Source organism: Pelmatolapia mariae, linkage group LG9 (genome assembly GCF_036321145.2).
Source record: "Pelmatolapia mariae isolate MD_Pm_ZW linkage group LG9, Pm_UMD_F_2, whole genome shotgun sequence".
In the NCBI taxonomy this organism is placed as follows: Eukaryota; Metazoa; Chordata; class Actinopteri; order Cichliformes; family Cichlidae; genus Pelmatolapia; species Pelmatolapia mariae.
In genome coordinates, this window is record NC_086235.1 from 33263929 (window position 1) to 33291860 (window position 27932).

Sequence of the window (27932 nt, forward strand, 5' to 3'; positions counted from 1 at the left end):
TCAAAAATGGAATTCAAAAAGCATTTGTGTCTCTTAAAGTGCAACCGAGATGCAGATAAAATGTGAATCCTTAGAAGAGCGACAAAGTTTTGCCTTCTGTTGGAGGTAGAGCCTTTTCTCTAATGTGTTTCCTTTCAAATCTTAAAAAAAAGAAAAAGATAAAAGGAAATAGGAAACAGGATGAATGGATGAAAGAGGGTTATGTGTGGAATTTGTTAGGAGGGAGAAAGGGAGGGGTGGTGGTTTGTTATATTGCTTAATCCGGGCAGCACGGTATCACACACTAACACCATCTGTCACCATTTACATAGGAGTCAGCTACCGGACTGGGCTGCTGGGTACTGACGGGCACCGGGCGGCTGCTGGAGGGGAAGTCTGTGTCAGTGAGGTGGTTACGCCCGTGGTCTGTGTACAAACCGTCGGGGTGTGCGTGTGTGTGTAGGGGTGGGGAGTGAGTGTTACTGATTTGGCATCGGCAGCAATCCGATGTGCGCTCAGTGAGGAGGATGCTGAGGAAGGAGAGGCAGGGAGAGACACGGTGATGCGGTGACACATGGCTGCCTGCCGGTGCACTTAGACTGCGGCTCACACTTCTTTCCATTCACCGAAAAATAGGAGAGGCTGGACTCCGGGGTGCCTAGAGACGCTGCTCGGAGGCTGGAGGCTGCCCCAACCGTCAAACGAGCTGTGGAAGCCCCGCACACTGCTTATCGGACAGCCTGCTGATCCCTTTGGTAAGCCCAATTCTGGCTCCACCTGGCATTACCTGCAGCATTTTAGCATCGCAGCTGCTGTTGCTAATATAACGACCTGCTGTTTGGGCTACCACAGTAATGCCAGTGTAGCAACAATTGTTCTCCTTTTCCATTCAGACGTCTCATTGCGCAAACTTAAGCGTCACACTTGGTTCCAAAGAAGGTGTATTACTCATGGCATTATTTATTAATCTCTCAATTTAACAACAGTCAGCCTATCCAAGGTGACATTCATTAAAGTTTTTTATTTACCCTCGGATGTTAAATGCAATACTTCATGTTTGTAAAACTTGATTTTGAACTTGTTCAGTTTGTTTGTGCTCTATTTCTAACTTTCAGCTGAAGTTACATTCAGCATTCTTTTGGTCTGTGCGATGCAAAGCAAAAATATATTTCTGGGGAATAACAGAAACAGCAGTGAAGAATATGCCTTTAAAAAGTACTCAAGGAAACCGAGACTGAATGAAAAATGAGGACTTTTAATGTAAAATGAGTAACCCCAAGCTTTAAACGTCATTTTGTGTGAATCAAAATAACGTTTAAAGGGTAGCTTTGCATGCTTTTTTAATTTCGATTAATAAACGCATGTTGTCCTGTGGCTTCTTTTGTATGTCAATGGCATTAGACAAAACATAAATACACTACTTGATCCTTTTAATGATTACATTCCATTTACATATTATTTCATGTCACTTTAGTGTGGTTTAAAACAATATTTCTGTAAGGCGATTTTTTATTTCCACTATAATGGCTCTACAGCGTACTGAGATATTTGGCCTTGCCGAGCCGCCGTAGAGATGGGAGATAACATGTCCAAGCGACTGAAGCTGATCACGGCTACAGACGCAGAGATGGAGGAGCGCTCTTTTTCAAACCCATATCCCGACTGGGACCAAGGAGTCCTCACCTCCAACTCTGGAGCGGATGTAGTTTGCAATGACCCCCTTGATTCGGAAGGAAAGGTGAGATGTTTTCCCTCATTTTGGTTTTCACATCTGCTAACAGAAAGTAAAGCTAGCTTGGCCCAGGCTTGTTGATAATACTACGGGACTGTTACGGTGTGGGAGTACCTGACATTGAAATATGTTAGCGCATATAATGTCTTAGCTGTGGTTTGCGTCTGTCATCAGTCTAAATGCAATAATATTACAAAGCTAGTCACTTTTTGTCGAAGTAAGTAAAAATACAGTTGTTTTTTGTTTGTTTTTTTAGTTTCCACGTCTGGGTCCTCTGGGTACACATATTACAGTACAGTAATAATCGGTGAAGCTGGTGTTATGGTCTGAACTGACAGTCAGATCTTGGAGGTTTCTTTCACATAAACAAAAACAAAAAATAAATAAATCTGCAATTAAATTCCGCATATTTTTTCCCACTGACAGGTATGCTTCACCAAATATAATCGTATCGTAAGTATAGTAGTCAAAGTCTAATTTTAGGTTGTTTTTGAATCCTGCAAGTGAAAGTAACTAATTTTTTCATTGGCTCATATGAAGATGGTTTTACCCAACAAAATAACTCATCTCCAGTGTTGTTAGGAAGGTTATCATCATAGAACAGAATATACGGCACATTCAACGTTATGTTGTCTGTTTTTAAGTTCAAGTTATTCAAGTTATTATCGTTACATCTTTATACATTTTATTAAATTTAAACCTAAATATAATTTACCTCTGCACTCTTATTCCTGTCTTTTAAAAACAAGAAAAATATTAAGATTTTGGAGTTGGTTACAAAAAGAAAGAGAGAGGAGCTTCGGAAAATACCTGGATTTCAATTTTCTGGCTCGTTTGCTGTTATGTTGAGCTTTTTGTATTTTCACACAAAGCTTGGCTGCTGTAAATGTGTATTGGCATTTTGAAGACTGTATTCACCATTACAGACATGTAGTTTACCTGTTATAACACATTTCTCTCTCTGCATTTTGCATCTGTAATGTTCGTGTATTATTTCGCAACCACGTCATGAATTCAGTAAGACTTATTAGATACCCAAAGACTGCCCAAAGACTTTATGATTCTGTGAAACAGAATTTAACAGCTTCGGAAGTTCAAGAACGTAGCAACTTATCAATTTGTTGTGGTAATTGTGAAACTATGTTCAGAATATGTGCATGAACATACTCGCACAGGATTGGGTGAGACGCTGTACACAGCCGTTTGCTGACTGGCAGTGCCTGAAATTAGATACGAAAGCTCAGGAGCTAACACTATAGCACTGTGTATAATTGTTGGCTGTTGAGGTATATCAGCAGCCCCCCTTCTTTTCTTTTATTGTATTGAAAGTTTATTCGCCAAATCAATACAAATCACAATAAAAGTCTCCAAGGCGACTGTTGTTGTGATTTGGCGCTATATAAATAAAATTGAATTGAATTGAATATTCACTGCTAACACCAGGTGCCCTCGCTCCTTGTGTTTCCCTACCTTTACTCATGTTGTGGTCCATGATATCATTCAGCTGTCTCCTCAGTAAGTATTTTGACCCACAATAAGACAAAAATTCAAGTCCACCATTGTGGACTGCAGCAGTTGGAATGTGCTTCGTGTTCATTGAAATTCAACAATAGGAAGAAGCTCATCAGGCAGGCTTAAATATGCTCATGTATTTTTTTTTAAATTTAATGGCATTTGCCAAAAAATCTCCAGATATACAAATATTCGCTAAAATGGATCCATTACAGATGTTTGCTAATGAATTGTAAACACTGTTATATTGTGTTGAAGTCAGAGCTGTAGATTTTTAGCATTGTGTCACCGTCATTAAAGGCCTCATTCTCCTCTTTGGCTTTTCTGAAGATTCCATTGTTATGCAGAACAGTACCATTTATTCATGTGTCTGTCACTGTGTTCTTTTCCTTCACCATCGAGCCCCTGGTCGAACTGTTGCAGAGCAGAGAGAGCAGAGAGAACAGACAGCCTTGGTCACAGTTCTCTCTGGTCAGACTCTGACGCTCAAAGCTGCACCAAATATTGACTTTCAAGCTTGTTTGTTGCACTTAAATGTTTCAGTTCATCAAACAAATTTAAATGTTAGACAAAGATAACACGAATAAACATAAAATATAGTTTCTAAATAAAGGTGTTTGTTATTAAGGGGGGAAAAAATCCAAACCTACATGGCCTTGTGTGAAAAAGCAGTTTGATTCAGAATTTTGCCCTGCCCTACTTTTCAGCACATTCACGCTGTAGGTGATTCTGTGTGAATGGATTCTGTAGAGAATTAGTTCATTTCACATCCACAATCAAATCAGCCTTTGAAGCATGGCCTGACCCATGATGTTAAATTAGTTAAATATTGGGCCTTGTGGAAAACAACCTAATTAACATTTGCTTAAATGATTCCTAATGATAAGAAGGTTGGACCATGAACTTATATCTGAGCATTTATTAGATTTGCCACTGCTGGTATTACACTGGTATTAGCAGATCACATGTAGACATTGAGCTTGCTCAACCTACGTGGATGAAAACATTAGATATTGTTCTAATCCTGACTTGGGAAACTGAATTGGGTGTTTGTGATCGATTCGACTTGGTGTCAACAGCAGAGAAAGGAGAAAATGGCACGACTGTGAGCATATTCAAAATAAAAAGTTACTCACCTGAAATGAAACTAGTGATGAAATGAAACTAAGCTGAACAACATACTGTTTTTTTCACTTCTCATTTTATTTATTTTACCAAGACATTCAAATTCAGTAAATGTATGATCTTGGTACATTTATTTGTTCCACTTTCTTTTACAGCGCCAGGAAAGCAATGTTTATGTCCAGCCTAATGTTTCTTTACTTAAAAAAACTGTCCCAGTCTCTGCGATTCGTATCAAGTCAGTACTCAGCAAAAGCCGATACCCATACATTTATGTCCTTGACTCAAGACAGCCTAACTCATTCATTGCTGTGTATAAACAAGCTTAAATATGATTCTGTCTCCCAGTGCATGTTACTTTATCTTCCTGCTGCTCCCTCCCTCCTCTGTTGTTCCATCTGTGCTACCACAGAATCAGCATTTAGCTTTATAGCTGATGGATAGTGCAGCTCTTGAGTCTGACAACTTTTCTGGTGTAAACCCTGCACTGGAGTTTATAAATGTATTCTCTCTTCAGGTTAGCACATCCTTTCAGAAGAAGGTCCAGAGTAAGATCAAAGATCTCCTCCAGCAGATGGAGGAAGGCCTAAAGACAGCCGACCCCCATGACTTCTCCACCTACACCGGCTGGACAGGTCTGTCCCTGACCGCTCTAAAAATGTGAAGAGAGCACAGTTCTGTTATCCATCCACCCAACGATATTCTCTATTTTATACGCTTAGGTCCATAAGTATTTGGACAACGACAAACACTAATGTTCTCTCTGTACACAATTAATAGATATTAAATTAAACAGTTAACACTGAACTGAAATGCAGACCTTGAACTTTGATTTAGGGATTTAACAAAAGTATTGCAATAAAGGAATTGCAGATATTTTTTGTACCTAGTCCCCCATTTACAGAGAAAAGTTTAGAGGTTTAGTCTAAAGTTAAAATTAATAATGACCCAAAATATGTTTCAAAAGCAACCCAAGAGTTTATTAAGGCAAATAAAAAAAGAAAATCAGTAATTACCAGATGTAAATCATTGACCTTATCTATGATCTACATGATTTACAGTAGAGAGAGCGTTTTAGTTAATGAAGATAAAACTGGAGCCAGAGAGAGGATGTGCTGCAGTGTTTGGTGGCACGTTTGGTGATTTCTAGACTTCGGGCAGTCACTGGCTGCAAAAAAAAAAAAAATCATCCAAGCGTTAAGAACAGGGCTTACATTTGTCCTGTAACTGAAAATTAGGGACTATGTAAAAATGTCTGTGGTTAGTGGAATACATCTGAATTAAAACTCAAAGTTGGTACTCAGTCACATCTAGACTGTTTGATTTAAAATCCACAGTGGTGGTGTGCAGCCACAAAAATACCAAAAATTCTGTCATTGTCCAAATACTTATGGACCTAACTGTGTCTTTTCTTTTCACTACAGGCATTGCATTGCTGTACCTTCAACTGCACCGGGTCTCAAATGAGGCCTCCTACCTGCATAGAGCCCTAGACTATGTAAAGAGGACCATGAGGATCCTGAATGGGCGCAAAGTGACATTTCTATGTGGTGACGCAGGGCCTCTGGCAGTGGGTGCGGTGGTCCACCACAAACTGAATAACACGACTGACAGCAAAGAGTGTCTGTCCAGGTTAGAGGGATTGCTTGAGATGCTCGATCTTTATCTGAAAGAGTAGCAGAGTAAATGGAGCCTCTGGTGAAATCGTACTGCTACTGTGCACTTTATAAACCCCATATATACAATGAAGATTTAGTCAGTGACATAAGTGTAATTTGGCATCCATACAGACAGGATAGCTTTCCCAGCCCCATGTAGGCTTTGATGGTAGGCTATTTCCGGTTTTGCTTTGGAGTTTGTTTGTTTTTGGGTCACCCCACTGGGCGGGCAGTGTGAACAAGCAAGTTTGTGAAGGCAATGACTTCAGAACGAAGCAATATAGAAGCAATGGAAGCTGCCAGTATTTTTTTTTAATTGACAGCACATTCCATGAAAGGTAGAAAGGACCTGAAGCACACAGTGTTATGGATACCTGACTGACTTTATTTACGATTTGTTTCTTGCTCATGCAGCTTTCCAGCTGCCTCATTCCATGCAGCACAGCTCTCCCATCAGGTCCCAGTATCCTACTGAAGTAGGGAAGGCATGGTCAGGTGATGGAGAACAGCTTTGTGGGCCAGCCTCCCCCTGACACAACAACCTGAACCTACTTCTTTACTCCTGCCACCTCATACCCCCATTGCCCGACTTAGGGCAGCGCCATCCAGCTTAGCCTTTGAAGAGGGAGTCAGCCCTCCTCAGGCACTCCTTCTCCACCGTGCTGTATTTGGCCTCCTGCTCCATTTCCTGGTGATGTATACAACTGGGCGGTCGGGCCCTTCTTTACCTATTGGGACAAAACTGCCCCCAGCCCTCTGTTTGAGGCTGAATAAAAGGGAGAGACAAGTTAGGAGTGTGAAGCAGGAGTTCGTTTATCTGTACGAACACCCCCTGGCACTGCTATAGCCACTGGACCAGTTCTGGGGCTTCCTTTCGGGTGAGATCAGTCAAGGAACTGATCAGGTCCACAAAGCCAGGCACAAACCGATGGTAGTAACCAGCCAGCCCCAAGAACTGTCTCACCAGGATACGATGGCTATTTTTTTGAGGCGAAAATGGTGGAATTTGGCACCTCCAGCCCCAGCTCATCTCTTTTGTTCAGCAGGCTCACCATTGTACCAGTTTCAGCCTCTCTCCATGCTTTGAGGAGTTTGAGGTGATATATCTGTGGGGCTCCTCCCCTGTCTGATTGTACCACCTCATAGTCAGCGTCCCCCGCTCACCACGAAGGGCCCTTGCAACTTGGCAAGTAACTTTGAACTAGAAGGAGGGAGTAATACAAGCACTTTATCTGCTGGTGGAAATTGAGTCTAGCCCTTCTGTTGTACAAGTGGTGCGACTGTTGTTGTGATTTGGCGCTGTATAAATAAAATTGAATTGACTTGAATTAAGGGACGCGTCAGGCACGGGATTTTTGCGTATGCCCGCATGCACACACGACAGTTGATACTCCGCTAGTGTCACTGCTGCTTCCAATCTTGTGGGCCGGTGGCGACGCATCCACTCGGCCATTCTGGCTGGGAGCTCCTTCACAAACTGCTTAAGCACCAACCGCCTCCACCAGGCGCTCCTTCCCCTCCTCAGGCCTGGGCCACAGCCACCTGGCCACCGTGTCACTGCCTGGCATAGGCAAACGGCTAGTCATCAGACTCCATCCGGTCCCCTATGAAGCTTTGATGGTGGTCCTCCAAGGCGAGCTTCATCCGATCTACAATTATATGCCGGACATCCACAAAATGGCCCCGTGCCGTCGCAGGCAAGCTGAGAGCCGCCAGCTGAGCCTCCCCCCACGGTCTTGGTCATGGCATGAAAAACCTCCAAGAAGGCTAAGTGCACTTAAGATATTTCATCTTTGATCGTATGCTCACATTGGAGAGCTATGTGGAAATTGTAATCCTGTGGTAAAATCCGATATCATGGATACTAATTCTAGAAGACCACCAAGATAAAATAATGAGTGTGTCAGTAAGAATAATATGGGGTTTTTAAAATTCCTCAAACGGTGTATTAATCCAAATTTGCTGGTGCTGTGAGGAGCTGCAGTATTTGTGGTCAGGATAGTGAATGAATATTATCCCCCATGGCTCAGGTGGAAAACAAATCTGTGCTTGATCTGTACCCCAGCCTCATCCTTGTCAGTGATTGTTGTGTTTCTCCATCAGGCTTCTTCAGCTTCAGCGGTCTGTGCTGAGCCCAGACTCTGATATACCAGATGAGCTGCTGTATGGTCGTGCTGGATACCTTTATGCTTTGCTGTACGTTAACAAAGAGATCGGCACTGACACTGTGGATGAGGACACCATTACAAAGGTGAGACTTGCACATGCCATATGTGCTTTTTCAGATTAGGGATGCACCAATCAAACTTTCTCCACTTTAAATCACAGATAGATAGAAAGATAGTAGCCATTATTTTTAATAATGATAAAGACATGTCTGACAATGTTATGTCACGTTGTTTGTTAACATTCTCCATGTTTTGCGAGGGTATTCTGCTCGTGTATGGTGTTGTAAGCGATACAGAACTGTACTGAAGTGTTCAGCCCTGAATTGGCTCATTGTCACCAATATCTGATCCAGCTTTTTGAGGGAGGATAGGATTAATATTAATGCTCCAGATACCTGATCTATGCAAATCAGGATAAATTCCTTATTTGTCCTTAAACTTCATTTTGAGACAGAAATCTTCATAATGCTGCATTTTGTTTACTGCACTTCTAAATTATGTTTTTGGGTTGTTGGTTTTTTTTTAATTGTTAGTGTGATAAACGTAGTCACCATGCTGTCACTTAGGTCGCACACAACTCTTTAGTTACTGGCCTGTTGAATTTTTGGAGCCACAAGTAACCATAGTTAGACTGAAAGGTGAAGTACTGAGTTATCAGTTTGACCAGTGATGTACGTTGGTACATCACTGGTCAAACTGATAACTGTAGAATTAAATGATTCCCAACAGAGGCTTTAATACCAGAACAAAAATGGTCAACTCAATTACTTAAACTCCTTTAATAAAAGTTGCTTTAAAACACTGACACGCTAGCAGATCATTCAAATCGTAGCGTTATAATTTGGTGACAAGACTGATACTGAAGTGTTAGGATAGTTGCAGAGTAGCCTAGTATTGTTGCAGTTACATTAAGTTAGTATTTAATGACAGCCATGCCACCTTTTAATCTATGCAACAAAGGTGATGTGTCAAACAAAATGGTGAGGTGCAGTTCAAGATAAGGTAAAAATAATAATACTTTGGAAGTTGTTCCTGACTCTGACCTTCTTATTAGCAAAGACTTCTTGGAGAGGGTTGGCAGTGGACGGTACCAGAGCACAGAGGACATGGGACCCAAAAACACAACATGCAAACTCAAACACACTGTGAATAATAATCTCTCATATTTTTTGGTTATTTATTTAGGAACACACAGTCACTGCAGGACCAGCTGTCACCATTTGGTATAGCGCCAGACTGAAATACATATACTGTACCCGATTTCTCACTCACTTTCTCACAAATACACACACAAAGTGAGAAAAGGGGTGAGAGAGTGGGCAGTAGCGGACACACACAAGCTATCGTTGTTTTCAGAATCGGTAGATAAAAGTACTTTAATGGCCAAATAAGGAATAAAAATCGGATGCCCCAAAGCACCCAGTTTCCTGCAGTGCTGCACTGCTGTTCATCTCATTGTCAGCTGTGCTCGTATACCTGTCACCACACAACAACACTCAGCACTCTGCAGGCTTTACCAAACAGTGGCTCTCCTCCAGGACCCGCTTTATAGATGCTTTTATTTCTTTTTCTCGTGCTCAGATCTTTGCTCTCTGTTTTTAATCTTGTTCTGCTGCATTGTTGTCTCTGTGTGTGTGTATCAGCTATTAGAGAGATCTCTGTGGTTTGCTAGTTATGCGTTTTTTCCCCTTACTGATTCCCTGAGTAAATGTGTGTGTGTGTGTGAGCATGTATTCATATCTTTGTGGAGACCAAAATTCATAGATTACTATACTTGTGTGGACCAGCAGCCCTTATGGGGACCAAAATCCTGGTCCCCACAAGTTTGAAGGCATTTTTGAGACTCAAAATGTGTTTTTAGTGACAGGGTTACAGTTGGGTTATGGTAAGGGTTAGGCATTGATTTTTCTGGGTTAGGGTAAGCAGCTAGGGAAAGCATTATGTCAATTAGATGTCCCCACAAGATATGAATACCCAACAGTGTGCATGTGTTTGTGTTTCAAATGCCAGCCCGTCAGGTTTTTCTGTTCTTTATAGTGCGATGTTAAAATAATTTAAATTACAAGATGGGTTGAGAACCCTGTTAGAGTAGCAGTTGTAAATTATTAAGCTAAACCAGTCAGTCGTAAGGTCAACTCCATAATAGGAAGGATCCTGCCACAGGGAAATGGACGGCTGCAGACATGACACACATGAGTGGTATAGATCTTCATGGAGCTTCATAGATCTGTGTAATGTAGAACACATTCCCTGTGTAATGAACAGGGAGTGTAAATCTGTCCTGCCATGATGGAAGCAGTGCTGCTGCTGCTGCAGCACTGTTTTTCTTCACTCTGTCTTGCTTGGGGACATGATATACTGCTGACTCCGAACCCCGAGTCCCTTCAGTTCCACATATAGGCTACTGTGTGTTACACAGTAACTTGTCAAATATCCTCAGCACAATTTTGGGATGTGATTATTACCATGAGGAGAAATCGTCATCTCTAAGCAGTTTAGACCATTTGTGTTGGTGCAGCTTGGTGCAGGCATTTGAATATTACGATGGTTCCGATAAAGCTGCAATTTTGAACTGTGAAATTTGAGTACAAGCTCCAGGTTCCTTCCCCATGCTTTTTTGCTGTTTTCGTCCTATCAAGCAGAAGTGTAGCTAACTTGGGATCCATCTTCAATTCTAAATATGGAAGAGCTTCCCTGAAAAACACATCATCTGGATGGGATCCACTACAGAGGATGTTGTGTCCATGCATTCCAAAAGGAACTTCAGATTTGGGTTTGTCTGACCACAGAACAGTCTTCTACTTTGTCTCAGTCCATTTTAAATGAGCTTTGGCCCGAGGAGGTGGCTGTGTTTCTGTGTTTCATACACAATGGAGTGATCTCCATGACAGAATCATACTTGTTTTTAAGGCAGACCACCTGAAGTTCCAGAGATCGCAAACAACCAGTACTGATTTCAGCCTCATCTGCAGAAATGTTGATGTTTTGATGATATTATGCACCGTAGCTACTGACATATTCAGTCTTCACAGTTTTATGTTGAGGAACATAAACAATAAGTCCCAGTTGTCTCAGTTTAAACATTTGATATGGTTTCTATGTTTGGTAGTGAATTAAACAAGGCTTTATGAGCTTTGCAAATCATAGCATGCTGTTTTAAATTTTAACTCTTCTTCTAAGCTTCTGTCTCACCCTGCCAGGGTGTCCAGACGTAAAAAAAAATAGCCAGTATACCTAAAGGTGGAAGATTAACACATAGGTGCTCATGTTAGTGTAAATGTGTCTTCTCTCCTTTAAAGAAAGTAAACAGAAACATATCTGAGGCTGATCGAGCAGCCACGTGTCATCCTAATCACCTGCTCGATCAATCAGTGGAAGACAAACTTGTGCTCCTTCCACATGCCAACGCCTCAGTTTAATCCAGGTTGTTTGGCTTTGGAGAAACTGTTCCAGCTTATAGCTGTTCCTAAATGGAAGAGCATAAAGAAATCCCTCTTATAACACCCTGCTGCACATAAACCTTAGTAGCTGTTGTGCAGCAGTTTCATTGAATTTAAATCCCTCAACCTCTTAATCTAACCCAGATTTAATGTTATGGATAATTCTTTAGCTCTCAGAGGTTTGTATCATATTAGTGAGCTGATAAATGATGTTCTCTTTCTGTTCAGAAGGAAGTATTTGCAGACAAGACACAAGATGCAACACCCACAGTCATAATGTCAGGCATGCAATGTTGTTGTCATAGACACACAGAGCAGTGGCCAGAATTAGTTATACAAGCATAGTTAGATGAAATATTCCAGGGTTTCTGATTGTGTAGTGTAACTGACACCACTAACGGGAGGCACAAACGCACGTTTTCAAAAAAGTGATCCTAATATTCTAAAATAAGAAACTAACAAAGGCTTGTTGTGTTCTACGATTTTCTATTTTCAGACTGTGATTTTTATTCTTTTATTCTCTCTTTCTCTTTTCTCTTGGGAAAGTTGTGATTCTGCACAGTTGCACTCTGACAAGAAACAGCAGTAAAATGCTTCCTGTTATCGGAATCATTTAGCCATCCATTGCCCATCCTCATCTGTGCCCTGTTGGCTGGTGTGTGTGTCGTTTTGTATGTCTGTCTGCTTTTTGCTTGTCCTATTTAAAGTATTATTTTGTGTTATGTTTTATTGTGATGAAAGATTGTCCTATATGCATCAAATGATTTTAAATGGATCCGTACTTTATTGTGAAGGAGGCTAATCGTCTAACAAAAGGGAATTTTGTTAAGTGATGTGAGATGGTTGTTGTAAATTGGCACAGTGTAAATTAGACCACATTTATCTAGATTTTTATCATATAGGAGGCTCTGTGCTAGACCTCAAAGCATTTAAAATCTAGAGAATTTAGTCATGTTTGTTTCCTACGTTTGATTAGAAGATGAGAGGTTTGACTGAAGTTTAACCTGCCTACAATCTCACTTTGATTAAATCCAATGTATTGTGCCCGAAGGTTGGGAGACATGTAAAAAATTTCCAACTGACGACAGGTGATATATCCACGCAGGTGACCTTTTGATGGGCGGAGCAATGTGATCATCCACGGACTGATTTACGGGTTTAGAGTTTATACAGGTTTTTTGGAGGGAATATTTTAGCTTCTTTTCTTGTTTGTTACATTATTAACCTCCTAAGACCCGAACTCTTCCACGGCATGCATTTTTAATTTCTCTTTGATATTTGGGCATATTGGGGCCCAATGAATATAAAAACAAAGAATTACCAGATTTTTTTTTTTTTGCTTGATTTTTGTTTCTAAGAAAAATGAGAGCCAAAAATGAGGACATTCGTTTAAAATTTTGATAGAACAGTAGCAGTATAATGTCCTCGTAGGTGGATATCAGGCCCTTGTAGAGCAAATTTGAGTATTTTGGTCTAAATAACCCAAAATGTGATGTCCACATATGTGGACGCAGGGTCCTAGGAGGTTAATATAGCTACTTTTTGTGGATTAATCATTTTATTTATTTGAGATGTGCCAAATCGCACAAAAGACAACATTACGTCAGAGTTTTTGTTTTGTTTTGTTTTGGGGTTTTTTAATGTTCACTGGAAGAGACAGTTTGATTTTTAACTTACTTTTTGTTTAATTATGTATTTGTTGTTTTGTCGAGTGTTTAAGACAGATAAACACTGGAACGGCCTGTAAACACGGTCCCTCCCCACCATTATTTTTTTATTTTTTTTTAAATAAAATGTTTTCGTTTTTTCCTGAACGTAGACTGCTGCCTTTCTTTCTTTCTGTTATGAGTTTGAGAAAACAAATCGCTGCATTTGGGCGCACTGTGAGGAGGGTGTCATTAAAACAGCGCTATTATTTTTCCGTTGACCACTTCTCTTGGCTTCAACCAACATTATTAGCAAACTTACCCAGGGGCAAATAAATAAATCACTCTTGTAAAAACAATCGGTAAAAGGCTCAGCCTATCGTTCATAGTCGATACATTCATCCAATCGCCTAACCTGACTGTGCCCTCTCTCTGCCATTGTTCTATCCATGAGGCTGTCAGACAAATAATAAAGAAAAAGTATAGTTTTGCAACAGTAGAAATGGTGTCTCCCAGGTCATGTCGTTCTTATAGTTTTATAATGAAACTGTAGGTTTCTCACTTTGTCATTTTGAACTGAATGCTAACACTCCACTCTCTCAGCTCTGTAGTAAAAATGTTATATCAGTTTCTGCCAAACTGTGTGTTTGGATTCAAATGTGAGCTCAAAGGTTCTTAGGCTAAATCCTTTCTCCTTTATTTTTCCAACTCTGTCTCTCTTCAAACGTCAGGTGGTCACAGTCATTGTGGAATCTGGTAAGAACATGTCAGCAGAGCAGAAGAAGACTGATCGCTGTCCACTCCTCTATGAGTGGCACAAGAAGCAGTACATCGGCGCTGCCCACGGCCTGGCCGGCATCTATTACATGCTGATGCAGGTAGGAGAAAACAGAACACGGTCTGTTTAAAGTCAGTGGGTTTTTAAAAGCGAGAATTAATCCAGAGATTATTTTATTCCTCTATATAAATAAGTTCGAAAGTATTGCAAAAGCTAATGTTATCTGTCATGTAGTTATTTATGGAGAAACACTCAAAGGTTCTGATCTTCTAGTTGATGATACACAGTAAATTGTGTCATTTTGCTACATCAGAGAAATAAAAGTATTTCTTATATATATTCATGTTTTATTCCAAATAGACTGACTTTCATTCTAGAGTAACATTTAATATCACTTGTATATAAGATCACACATTTATATACTGTAGCCACAAACACACACACACATAAATCCACAAAGTGACATCCATATAAGTGAATCCAGGTAATGTGCTTGCGGTGTCAGCGTTGTTGAATCAGCTCTGTATTTTTGCTGACAGCTCTCACCTGAAGCCCATGCTGCAAGCCACCTGCCACCTTCTTTGTGAGCACTGCAATCTAATTGTTGAGGAAAAAACAATTAAGAGAGGCAAGAGACTGGATCCAGATTTCTCTGTACTCATTTTTATGTATATGTTTACTGAAAAAAATATATAATGTATGAATAAAGTATGAATTTTACTTTACCTGAAAGAATGAAGGATTATTAGCTGGAGGATTATGTTTTCCTTAGTGCTGTTATATCAGAATGGGCTGAAATCTGTTATTGATTATAGATTTGGGCAGATAGACTCTTTATCAGTATTCGGTATTTGGAAGAATAACTGTTTGATTAGTGGTGTTGGCAATCAGTAAGTCATTGATTTAAGGTTTGCTTAATGTCTGTTGTTTCTTACTGTTCTGGGCTTAAAGCCAGTAGAGGAGCTGAGACTTTCTGCAGGCAGACATCATGTAAGTGTTGCTGGCGGCTAAGATAAATCAGTTTTGTGTGAAATCCTGCCAAAGTATGGCCTACAAAGAACGACCAAAGTGTTCCCACTGTGCATTCAAATGTTACTGGGTATTGTTAGCAGCTAGAAATGTATTTTAGATATATACATATATGCACGCATGTCAAATTCATGGTCGCAGAAGGACTCGAGCTTATCCCAGCTGTCACATGCATACAGAATATTACTGTGTGCATGTGACCTTCTCTGTGCCATTATAGGAAAAGTCATCATTTATCAATTTTCAAAATAGTCACAACAAATACATTACTTAACAGGGCAGCCACACTGCTCTGTTCAGATGTGTCTTGTGTGTATGTGGTCGCCTGTGTGTATGTGTATGGGCTATAAATGCTTACTTAAACCTAGACGTATTAGACTTATTAGACGTTGGCAGTCAGAAGTTTAAAGTAACCTAGTGAAACATGTTTGGCCAGAAGACAAGAATTCATACTCCTGGACTGGAATCAGATGATTTTCAGCATTTCTGGTGCTGGCCAGGGATTGGCACACACAGACAAAAAGTCGTACGCACCCTCACGGCCGCACACTAACATGTCCTTGTAGTGAAGTTATAAACTGTTCCAGCTAGTTATATAAATCTATTGGACGTGCTTTTGTTTGAAAATTCATTGCTGTACACTCACCTTTACCTAAAATTGTTTACCTTACCATGTAATTGTTTGTACCTGTGGGGTGCCAGTTTAGCTCAGGGGGTGAGCAGGCGACCGTGTGCCGTATGGTAGGGGAGCAGCGCTTTGCCCCCCTCTCCCTCTTCCAGTTTTTCTGTCACTCTTTGCTTTCACTGTCAGATAAACATTTCATATGACTGTCATTGTGACTGTCCCTTGGCCAAAATAAATCAGAAAAAACTGTAAGTAGCAAAATCTGACTGAGTAAGAATACAAAAAGATGGTGCAATGGGTGGCCACACAGCAGAGCGCCATGGCAACAAAGATGAAGATGATTCCATTATTCATCTTGTGATTTATAACAATAGCAAAAGCCTAATTTAAAGTAGCTCACTGAAATCTGTCCACAGACTTTTGTGTTTTCTCTCCTGTTCACTGATGTTCTCATTAACACATGAGAGTCCATATTTCTCTGTATGAATAATTCATGACTGTAGCCATCAAAGTATGTGTTGAGTCCATTTAGATCTTATAAACATCTGCTCTGATTTGAACCTGTGTTTCACCAGCTTTTCTGCTGCCATTAGTTAAGGTGATAGTCACCTCCTTTTGGGGCATTTAAAGAAAATTCTGTAAATGTAGAGCTGAACAATACAATTGAAATTAAACACTGTCCCTTTTAGCCTGGAGCAAAAGTCCATCCAGACATCCTGTCAGAGTTGGTTCGCCCCAGCATCGACTACGTCCGCCACAAGAGGTTTCGTTCAGGAAACTTCCCTTCATCCCTGAGCAACGAGAGCGACCGGCTGGTCCACTGGTGCCACGGAGCGCCCGGTGTTATCCATATGCTTATCATGGCCCATAAGGTGAGAGTTCTGCGGTCAGCAGCCACCCTCTCTGTCTAACATGCACAAACAACACTGTCACCTTGTGGCACAGCTCTACACTGCATGAACAGTTTATTGTGTTAAACATATTTGTGAAGCATGTATTATTTGACACGTCAAAGAAAAATCATGTTGCTGATGGGATGTTATTTCACCTGGCGTCTAACACTTTGGCTAATTTCTTTTTTTTCTTGGTCCATTAGGAAGCTACATCACAGCCAATATGCTGCCATTCTGGCATTTTGCTCTTACTAATGAGACACTGCTTTTTAATTTTTGCTGTTGTTTTGGCACAGTGAACAAAGCACTGCACTTAACAATATTCCGCTATTAACAGAACACAACAACTGTGCCGTTTTTGTCACGCGACAAGCATTTAAATTGCCACGTTTTGTTAGTGGGAGATTTCAGGTCGGCTGTTGAAACTATGCTGCATGCACACGTTGTGCTCCCACTGATGGAGTTGTGTTTTTACAATAATGGACGGCAAACTGAATGATTTCAGAAAATATGATCCTGTTCATGAGGCAGAATAATGGTGATGTATTATCACAGAAAGATGCTCCATTATTAGGGCTTAAAGTTCTCTTTCACTGTGCTAGATTTCCATAAATGTGATGTTTGGACTAATTTGGCAATTATTTGACAACAGTAGGCATACTATGTCATATTCATAGTCTCAACCAAGACCTATTATATTATTTTATGGCTCTGACAGTGTTGCTTGAATGCAAAGAAGCAGCCATACATCAAAATGATCCAGAAAACACTGCTTTGTTCTGCAGTCTGATGACTGAAAAAATGGATGTCACATCCTTTAGACTAAAGAAGAGAGGTACATCCGACATGCATCACTGCCTCTCTGATGGAGGGCTGCGTTAGCGCCTATGGAACCGGCACGTTGGCAAGCCACCGTCAGCGGCTTTTAAAGGAACAGATGCTCCCATACAGAAAACATCGTGTTCATGGAAAGCCTTCCATATTCGATGATATCAACTGATATCACCAAATCCAGGGTTCGTACGGGTGCTTGAAATCCTTGAAAATGCTAGAATTTTAATATTGTCTTTTCAAGGTTTGAAAAGTGCTTGAATTTCAGATGTGGTGCTTGAAAGTGTAACTGTATTTCATTCACCACAAATAACTATCTGACTGAATAGTTTTCTTGTCAGTTAGAGAAATAAAATGAGTCGCAAAATGTAAAAGCAAAGTTTCTCCGCCTGGGCTGCCTTGCACCGCTGTCTGTTTTAATGTGTGACCCCGCCCCTCCCCCGGACAGTCGGGGATAAGTGCGCTAACTTACCTGTAGGTTGCTGTTTTAATGAGTGTTTGACAGAAAACGACAATGGCGGAGTTTTTGTTCTCGAGTCGCATGATAGGTGAGTGCTAGTCAATAATTTTCCAGTACGTGTACGTTACACATGCTATTTTTTAAAATTATGATTATTATTTCGCTAGCTATCAAACCCGCGGGATAAATGATTGAAATCCACTGAGTGTGATGCAATACGGCAGCGCTATTATAGCGGTTAGTTATGGCATGGAGATTTATGGAGCATGCTGTAACTTAGCTAACATTACTTAGCAGTAGCAGTAATATGAGTTACTTTACTCAAGTGAAAGCTTTAAACATTAGCCCGATACATAGCTAGCCAACTTAAGGCTTTACGACGGACCCAGAGTCTCCATTTCAACTTTTGTCACAAGTACTGACTTCAAACTATACACCAGTTTTTAAACTGTGTTGATAGGCCACGTAAAACCAGAGTTATGATCAAAAGTACACTCGATGTTTTTTTCCTAAATAAAACAGAGGCGTTTACTACGGGAAGAGACGGTAAAAACGGCGTTTTCTAAGGACAGCACTAGCAAACACTCAACGCTTGTGAGCAAAAAAGGAAAAAAACACCCTTCCCTATTTGTGTCAAACAATCAAAAATATATATGGAAACGTGAGATTTGGTTGTTTAGGAAGAGGGGGAAGTTTTAGGAGTGAGCGAGCGAAAGAGAGGGAGAAAGTGAGTTTTCACAGGTGAGAGACTCGTGACGTTTACCGTGTTTGGAGTCTCACGTTAGTGTGTTGTCTTGTGTAGTTAGTGTGTAGTGTAGTCGTTGTTTTGTTTTGTGTGTCAGTTCTACTAGTGAATGTCACAGTTGCTGCAAAAAAGCCACTAAAGGCAGATTTCAGTGTAAATGCTGTCTCCAGGTGGAAAACGTTAGGAGTGATACACCTGCTGTTGTCATACCTGCAGGGTTTATCCCTGTGCTGGGTGAAATAATGGTAATATGAGGGACCGATCCATATGGTCACAAAGAATAGTCACTTGTTTTTGTGCTACCAAGTTCCCCAGCTTTCATTCAAAATGTGTTTATCGTCAACACCGACACATTAAACTACTTAAACATAAATCGCTTCAAGCTCACACTGAGGCCTGTGGGGCAGCATCAGCCACTGAGACCGTAGACAAATATGTCTTTTTGTATATGGATATTTCATACATTAAGGCTGCCTGTTCATTTAAGGGAGATGAACAATACATTATAATTGTACCTAATAATATCACTGATGATAGATTAAATAAGTGGATTTTAGGTAAATGCTTGTGCATTCTTTAAGTCGTATATATTAAACTGAACTGAGTATGTTATCTGTTCAAAGCCTCCCAGTCAGTGCTGTTCTTCATGCCTGTCTTACTGTACATGATGTTATTAGCACGAACACTAAAGGTGATCATTTAGGACTTCAGCAATAATACAGACAGCAATGTAGTTAAACATCTTACAATTAGTTTTATTGGGAATTAACTTAAAAAACAAACAAACATCTGTCTCCTATTTTTTGTCATACAGGAAAGAAGCATCAATATCTGATGAGAAGACTTAATAATTTCTTTTTTTCAACAGAAGATGAATATCTCTAACAAGTTGATTTGTTCACATTTGCACATCTTAATTTTTTAAGTGAAATATGTGTTTTGAGTTTACTATATGTATCTAAGACAACCTTTTCCTTTTGCAGTATTTTTCTGTGGTGCATTTTTCTATGTTATAACAGAAGGGGAACAAAGGTGTTTAAGTTCACCTAGGATGATTTTTTTTAAATTTTCACATGGTCTTACTGAGGTGATGTGAATTGAAGGTGGGGGGGTGTGAAATGCGCTGGAAAAACTTGAAAATGGACCTTGAAAGTGCTTAAAAAGTGCTTGAATTTGACCCTGAAAAAGGTGTACGAACCCTGCAAATCCATACAGACATTAAGTTGTTTTCAGACACGCAGGGGTCACTGCTTCCTAAAATAGCTGGTATTTTCCAGCTTGTTATCACCCCTAGTGGAGTGTTGGTGAGCACCCCTGCAGGTTACAATGGAAGAATACATCATGAGTTAATTTTAGCAGCATCAGAGTTCACCACAGAGACATGAGCTCGTATAAAATCAACATGGCTGAAGTTACTTTAACCATGTTGTGTAGCTAAGGATTCGTCTGCATGTCATGTATAGTCAGGGTTGTAGGAGTGGATTTAGTTGGTAGCTGTAATAGGTGAGGGTACATGGTTCTGCTTTCAAAGGAAAAGGAGAATTCTGAAACAGAACATGAGCTGTTGGTGCGTTCGAAATGAGAGCGCAGCAGCGGTTTATAAGATTGGCTAGTTCCGTGTATTCAGGTGGAAACAGAAGGAACTGTCACTGGGATGAGTTTCAAATCATTTTTAAACGGCGCAGGTTGTTAATAGTGGATTGTTTCTTTTCCTGCTCCTTTCCTGTAGCTGATGTTTCTGTGTTACAGCTAAAAGCTAATAATAATAATAATAGAGAGAGGTGGGGCTGGATCCAATTTCTTCTACATTACATGGCAGCTCTGTAGAATGCAGCTTTTCAAAGCACTCCCTGCTTGACGCCATCACAGACCTCACACAGCTGTGGGAGATTGGCTTATATAATCACATCCAATCAGGCACACTGTCAGGTCTGCACTGTACTCGTACTGTGTCCTGTCAGCTTCATACCTGTCTGATAGGTCGTCTGTCACCTCAGTTATGAGTTCAAGTCGCATTGCTTTAGATTAGATTTATTTCTTTGAAATGAGATCTGGATGTGTGGTTACATTTAGTTTTCATGTAGGCAGAGCCTTTATCTCTTCTGCTAGGACCATACAGCGTCAGGAAGATGGTTTGTAGATATTATATGGGCTGTCTGATACAGGGGTTACATTTACTGCTGGTTGCCTTGAGTTGACGATGCTTTCAGATTATGAAGTGTTTTCACACACAGAATGCAGTTTGGGTTTTTGTTTTTTTTTTAAATTGCTACGATATTTAACAAAAAATGCCAAAATGCTGACTGCATCTGCTATGAGTTGGCAGTAGCTGTTGAAAGGCTGACAAGGTTTGACTATCCTTTCGGCTTCATCCTGTGTCTTGCCAGATTTTTAAAGAAGAAAAGTACCTGAAGGAGGCTGTAGACTGCGGTGAGGTGATATGGCAGCGGGGCCTGCTCAGAAAAGGCTACGGTATTTGCCATGGAACCGCTGGCAACGGATACGCCTTCCTGTCTCTCTACAAGCTCACCAAGGAGAAGAAATACCTGCACCGCGCCTGCAAGGTAAGACCGAGGGTAAACAAAAAAGAATTCTCAATAGTAGACTAAATATGCACAAGCAAGAAGTGGCTCTAAAGATGCCGTGGTTAAAACTGTTGTGGATTCGTGCGTGATATGATTTTTTCTGAATAATTTAAGCTGCCCTGTTTAACAGACATAACGTCCGTCATGGCATTAAATGTATGTTCGTATTGGACACCAGAACACCGTGAAGCCTGTTGAGAGGAGACCTGTAACTGTACAGTCTTCTTACTCGTGTTTCTAATCATATGACACAGCAGCTTTTCAATGTGTGTAGTTGTGGTAAACGTATACGCTTTGAAACACCAGTAAGTGCAAATGTAAAAAAGTACACTGTCAGACAGCATGGTGGTATAATAGACTGTTAACAGCTGATCTGTGGCTAAGAGACGAGCTGTGTCTCCTTTCTGGAGGTTTTGGTTTCTTAAAAATAAGAGGGAACTGGGTGGCCTAAAGCTGACATGTTTTGCCTTAAAAGGAAATTTTGTGCCACTATCTTTGAAAAAAACAAGTCCAAATTGAGTTTTTTTTATTCCTGGTTTCTTATATTAAGGCTCACTATATATCATGATGTACTGGGGAACTACAAGAGTCTTTAACAATGCCATGGAAGTGTTACCATACATATTTTTGGTCATACTGCCCAGCACTGTCTTTGTCTCATGTGAGCTTTTTCTAAAAGAGATCCAGCATGGGATTTATCATGTAGTCTCTCCACTCCTTACCTAGCTTGGTTAGCTCAGTGCATCTGTCATTACTATAGCAACCAGACTGTAAACATGTTTGTTTGCACTGTAAAAGTTGGGCTTTTTGACATGTTTTTAAAGTGACTTGTTGACAACCAGTGACCTTAATGAGCCAATTTTATTACATGATTCATGTGTGCCCCTCACATTTGGCAGAAGACCAACTTATTTTAGGTTGAACACTGAAGACTTATAAAAGCAAGTCTATTGTTTTTTAAGAAAGAATGATGTTCACGTGTGCTCTGTTTTTATATTCTAACAGTTTGCTGAGTGGTGTTTGGACTACGGGACACATGGGTGTCGTATCCCAGACAGACCATACTCCCTTTTTGAAGGTACCTAATTCGTATTGATTTAATATTTCACATTGCTTTTGTCTTTGTCCTGTCTTCTCAGAACCATTTCCTCTTAATTAATGTAATAAGAAGTCTGATTTTTGTGGGGGTTTCTGTCTGCATCTTCTTCTGTCTGTGTAGCAGCTACTCAGCTGTAATGGGTGAAGTTTTCCTTACATTTCCACACATGTGTAATGTTACATCAGGAATTATGGAATATGACTTTATTTCAACCATTCACCCCTGTAGCACAGTGTGGAAGTGGTTATCACAGGGGTGGGCAATCTCAGTCCACGAGGGCCGGTGTCCCTGCAGGTTTTAGATGTGTCCTCGAACCAACACAGCTGATTTAAATGGCTAAATTAGCTCCTCAACATGTCCTGAAGTTCTCCAGAGGCCTGGTAACGAACTAATCATGTGATTCAGGTGTGTTGACCCAAGGTGAGATCTAAAACCTGCAGGGACACCGGCCCTCGTGGACTGAGATTGCCCACCCCTGGGTTATCACTATGGCCTCATATCAAAAAAGTTCCTGTGTGGAGATGTGGTGTTTCTTCCTGTGCCTGCACAGGTGCTACAGATTCATCCCACAGTCCAAAGACAGTAGTTTTATTTGTGAATCTAAACTGGCCATGGATGAGGGGTAGATGAAGTGCTTAAAGTAGATAAAATAAATATAAAATACATATAAAATAAATAATATAAAGTACATAAAATAAACTGATTTATGAATTATGCTTAAATGTGACTTGTAATCTGAAGTGCTTTGTGTAGTCAGTAAGAATAGAAAAGAATAAATGCAGTATATGAATAAAAGTTCATCAGTAGATAAACCTTTGTGTTGATCTAATAAGCATTTTCTGTTGCTTTGAGGTCTGTAATTTAGTAGATGTCTAGATGACACGTAGCCACATGCAATTGGTTGGTTATTTGGTTGTGAAACGGTTATGATCAGATCACAACATCCACTCTAGGTACCAGATGATGTACAGTATATGATGTTTCTCATTAAACTCTGTCTCATCATGTGTTGTATGGTAAGCTTATTTGTACGAGCCTCTGGTCGATCAGCAGTTACTGTGATCTATTGCAGCGGGTGGGATAGTTAGCACAGCTGCATTATAACAAAAGGTTTTAATCTGTTGGCTGTCTGTGGAACTTTCAGAGGTCTGAAGGCAGAAGAGCACTCTTTTGCTCTCCAACCAAAAATGGGTGTAGAGGAGACGGCTTTTTCAGTAACTTCAGCGGATTGCTTTTCACCTTTCACTTAAGCTCAGCATTGTTCAGACATTTAGAAAAGTAGTCTTTTCACTGACTTTTTGCTATGTGTGTGTAGGTTGAATATATTTTTACAATTATTTTTCTCACAGCAAAAATGGCATACGGTGAAATGTGTATCCAGCAGTAATGACTGTTTCTCCACTTAGGTATGGCAGGAGCCATCCACTACATATCAGAGATGGAAAACCCCGAAGCTTCGTGTTTCCCTGCCTTTGAACTTTGACCTGACAGCCCCTGACTTTGGATTACGAAGGGGAGGCTTAATATTTTCAAGTTAACTTTCCTTTAAAGATACACTGCTCAAAAAAAAATAAGGGGAACGTTTAAATCACACATTGGATCTTGATAAATGAAATACTCACACTGAAAATCTTTAGTGACATAAATTCTGTAATTATCTTGAGAACAAAATGATCTACTAACAGTGAGAACCAATATCATCAACCCTTTAAGGGTTTGAATTTAGAAACCACACCAAAAATCCAAGTTAAAAATAGAAATCACTGGCTCATCTGACCTGCATCATAGTGTGGCTCAGCAGTATGTGTGGTCCCCATGAGCCTACATGCGCTCTTGGCTGGGAATGCTCTTAGCTGATGTCTTTAAATCTTGTTCTGGACTTGGATCAAGGCATCAGTAAACTTCTGGACAGTTTGTGGCACTATTTGGTGGGTTTCGATGGACCAGCGCATAATTTTCCAGAGAATCTTCATATCTGAGAAGCACGGGGGCCTATAACTGGCGTCAGTGCCTTCATCATCCAGGAACTGCCTTCATTCTAGCCAGCGGAGGACAGACATTGTTGTGCACCAAGAGGGTCCCAGGGCTTGCTCCAGCATGAAGTCTGACATTAGATATGTGTATTTCATCCTGATACCAAACATGCAGGTCTGTTTCACTATTTCACATGTGAACATGCTCTCATCATAGGGCACTAGTGTGAGACCTCCCAGTTTCGGTGGTATCTGAGAAAAATCAGTCATGAGGATTAAGAGGAGAGCATTGGTCTGTGGCTACAACCTGCAAAACCATTCCCATTTGGGAGTTGTCTTCTTGTTGCTTTTCCATTGTTGCCACATTCATTGGCACCAAAACAGGTGAAATTAGTTGACCATGATTTATAGTTACAAGAAGTTTAATTGACTGTTTTATTCTGAGATCATAAAGTGTTCCCCTAATATTTTTTGAGCAGTGTATTTTGATAAAACTTTCAGCCTTGGTCATGCGTAAGTAGTGACCAATATTAGACATTCAAACTGGAAATAAGTGCAACTGATTAATTATTTGTTGGATTAAAGACATGGTTAGCTTTTCTGTGATTAAAAATGTACAGGGAATGTTTTTGGACAAAACTACACATTCATTTATGTAGGTGTAGTAAAAATAAAAGAAGCAGTAGATCGATGGAGCGCGACCATCGTATTGCCTCTTTTTCTCTTGTTGAAGATAGACACTGGATCTGATGTTGGAACGCTGTCAGAACTCATCTATAATGTGCTGAGAAAAAGACGTGGACCTCATGGCTCCCCATCAACACATTATTGCCAGCTGGGCATGGTCACAGGAGCACATTCTAAGCACTCAGCCTTTAATATTGTAGCACTTAGGCCAAGAGAGCAAGTGTGGGTGTGTGTGTGTATGTGTGAAGATGTGTATCTCTGTCAAATGAACTAAAGCTGTTGTGGCATGCTCACTGTTATTGGCTTTTGATGCCTCATTGTGTGTCAGTGTAGTAGTTATTCTTCCTGTATTTAGGTGTGCTGTTTCAGTTCTTCATGTGTTGATCGCATAGTAGGCAACATGTTTCTTTGCCCTCTTTTATTTTATTAACAAGTATAAAGTAGCTCAGTGCTCTCAAGCTGACCGTCAGCTGTAAAGTCCGTCTGCAGTTTTTCTGTTATAAAAATACATGTTCCAATCATTGCAGTGATTCACAGTTTTAGTGTCAACTTTGCAATAGATGTCATAACATGTATATTTCGGCAATACTGGGCTTTGACTAATTTCGATCTTTTTAAAGGCTGAATAATTGCCTAGCATACATCTCAAAGAGGGAAAAAAACATGAGCCAAGTGCAAAACTGAATCAATTTGGTTTTTGTGAAATAAAAACAGGGTCAAACTTGTATGTACTGGCTCGAAAATGTTCAAACATCTGCTTGGATTATTCAGCCCAGTGCTAATGAAAGTGTCAAAACCTCTTCAATTCCTCTTAGTGACTGGCTGTATGTGGTTTCTTCTTTCTGTCTGGTTTTGTTTGACACTACTGAACAACTCAGTAGACTGTGTTCAGGAAAAAGTGTCTTTCGGATCTGATTTATACAAGTCAGGTATATTTATTAAAGAACTATAGATTCAAAAATCAGCTCAAACAATTGGACAAGTTTGAAGCACTACATCACATCCACTTTGCTATGGTCTTAAAAACTTTTTTTTTCTTTTTTCTTTTTTTTGCATTTTGAACCAATTGCAGATAAAAATTACTTCTTCAGTTCCTGGTCACATTTCTTTTAACACTGGTTTCATTTTGGTACTGGATCTGTTGGAAGAAGCATGACTATAAGGTTCAAATGGTTGAAAGTTGAACAACATATAATTCAGTCCATCTTCTTCTGCTGATCCGGGGTCGTGCTAAAGCAGAGAAGCCCACACCTCCCTCTCCCCGGCCACCTCCTCCAGCTTGTTGGGGGAACACCAAGGCGCTCTCAGGCCAGCTGAGAGATATAATCTCTCCAGCGTGTCCTGGGTCTGCCCTGGGGCCTCCTCCCGGTGGGACATGCCCGGAACAACTCGACCAGGAGGCATCCTTGTCAGATGCCCGAATCACCTCAACTGGCTCCTTTTGATGTGGAGGTGCAGCGGCTCTACTCTGAATCCCTCCCAAATGGCCGTACTTCTCAATCTATCTCTAAGGGAGAGGTCAGCTACCCTTCGGAGAAACCTCGTTTCCGCCACTTGTATCCGCGATCTCGTTCTTTTGGTCACTACCCACAGCTCCTGACCATAGGTGAAGGTAGGGACTTAGATCAACCGGTAAATCGAGGGCTTCACTTTTACACTCAACTCTCTCTTCACCACGACGGACCGGTGCACCGTCTGCATCACTGCAACCGCAGCTCCAATCCGTCTGTCGATCTCCCGCTCCCTTCCCGTCACTCGTGAACAAGACCCACGAGATAGTTAAACTCCTCCACTTGGGACAGGAACTCATCCCTGACCTGGAGTGGGCACTCCACCCTTTTCCGGCTGAGGACACATGGCCTCAGATTTGGAGGTGCTGATTCTCATTCCCACTGCTTCACAGCTGCGAACCGTTCAAGTGCGAGCTGGAGGCCATCACCCGATGAAGCCAACAGAGCCACATAATCTGCGAAAAGCAGAAATGAGATTCTGAGACCACCCAAGTGAAAGCCTTTCGCCACTTGGCTACTCCTAGAAATTCTGTCCATAAACATTATGAACAGAATCGTTGACAAAAGGCAGCCCTGGTGGAGTCCATCACCCACCAGAAACAAGACCGAATTATTGCTCGCTATGCAGACCAAGCAGCGTTTGTATAAGGATCAAATGGCCCGTAGGAGTGGGCCAGACTCCCCATACTCCCAAAGCACCTCCCACAGGACACTCTGAGGGACACGGTTGTGTGCCTTCTCCAGGTCATCAAAACACATGTAGACTAGTTGGGCAAACTCCCATGAACCCTCAAGTGTCCTCTAGAGGGCAAAGAGCTGGTCCAGTGAACCACTACTTTATCGTGGTGGAGGGGTTTGTGTCCCAGGGATTCTAGGGGCTATGTTGTCGGGGGGCTTTTGCTCCCTGGTAGGGTCTTGCATGGCATATTGGTCCTGGGTGAGGGACCAGACAAAGAGTGATTCAGAAGACCCCTATAAGTATACAATCAAGGGAACAGTTCACCCTGCCCGGGATAGGGTTACCTATGGCGTTATTTTTGTGCCACTATTCTGAGCGCACGTAAAAAAAAATATTGCAGGTGCAAGTGTTGCATTTTGAGGAGAAATTTATTTTGAGCGAAGAAAAGCTAAATTTGAGTGAACAAAATTCATTGCTGCGTGCAAAAACTGTATTTCAGTGTTTGCTATTATCCACACACACACAATAGCAGCCCCTCTCGCTCAGTTTTTGCATTTGCGCTTGCTCGCAATGTGTTGCTTGCGCTCTCAACATTTCTGCCCGTGCGTGATTGTGCGGGTATTCATGTTTCATGGTATTCATGTTCTGCGACCAGAACAGCCAATCAGATTTTTTTGCATCCAAGTCTGTGATTGGCTGGTTTCGTGGCACAAACATAACGGTGTAGAGAAAGAGTTGAGCGCACACGGGCAGAAATGTTGAGAGCGCAAGCAACACATT

General features: G+C 40.9%; 1 protein-coding gene across 1 annotated transcript; it reads left to right on the plus strand.

Annotated features, from left to right (window-relative positions):
- Positions 1–332: 332 nt before the first annotated feature.
- Positions 333–27932, plus strand: lancl2 (LanC lantibiotic synthetase component C-like 2 (bacterial)). Its single transcript, XM_063484277.1, has 10 exons — positions 333–734; positions 1515–1717; positions 4863–4980; positions 5770–5977; positions 8107–8254; positions 13989–14135; positions 16379–16561; positions 21006–21182; positions 22209–22281; positions 23709–27932. Exons 2-10 carry the CDS (start codon positions 1553–1555, stop codon positions 23783–23785), a joined length of 1296 nt encoding a protein of 431 aa, XP_063340347.1. The 5' UTR covers positions 333–734; positions 1515–1552; the 3' UTR covers positions 23786–27932.

What these genes read in the sequence shown, in the direction of transcription:
- lancl2 (XM_063484277.1), top strand. Translation starts at nt 1,553, where the DNA reads ATGGGAGATAACATGTCCAAGCGACTGAAGCTGATCACGGCTACAGAC. An exon ending in TGCTTATCATGGCCCATAAG is followed by an intron (nt 16,562 to 21,005) that starts GTGAGAGTTCTG and finishes GTGTCTTGCCAG; the next exon opens with ATTTTTAAAGAAGAAAAGTA. An exon ending in ACCATACTCCCTTTTTGAAG is followed by an intron (nt 22,282 to 23,708) that starts GTACCTAATTCG and finishes TTCTCCACTTAG; the next exon opens with GTATGGCAGGAGCCATCCAC.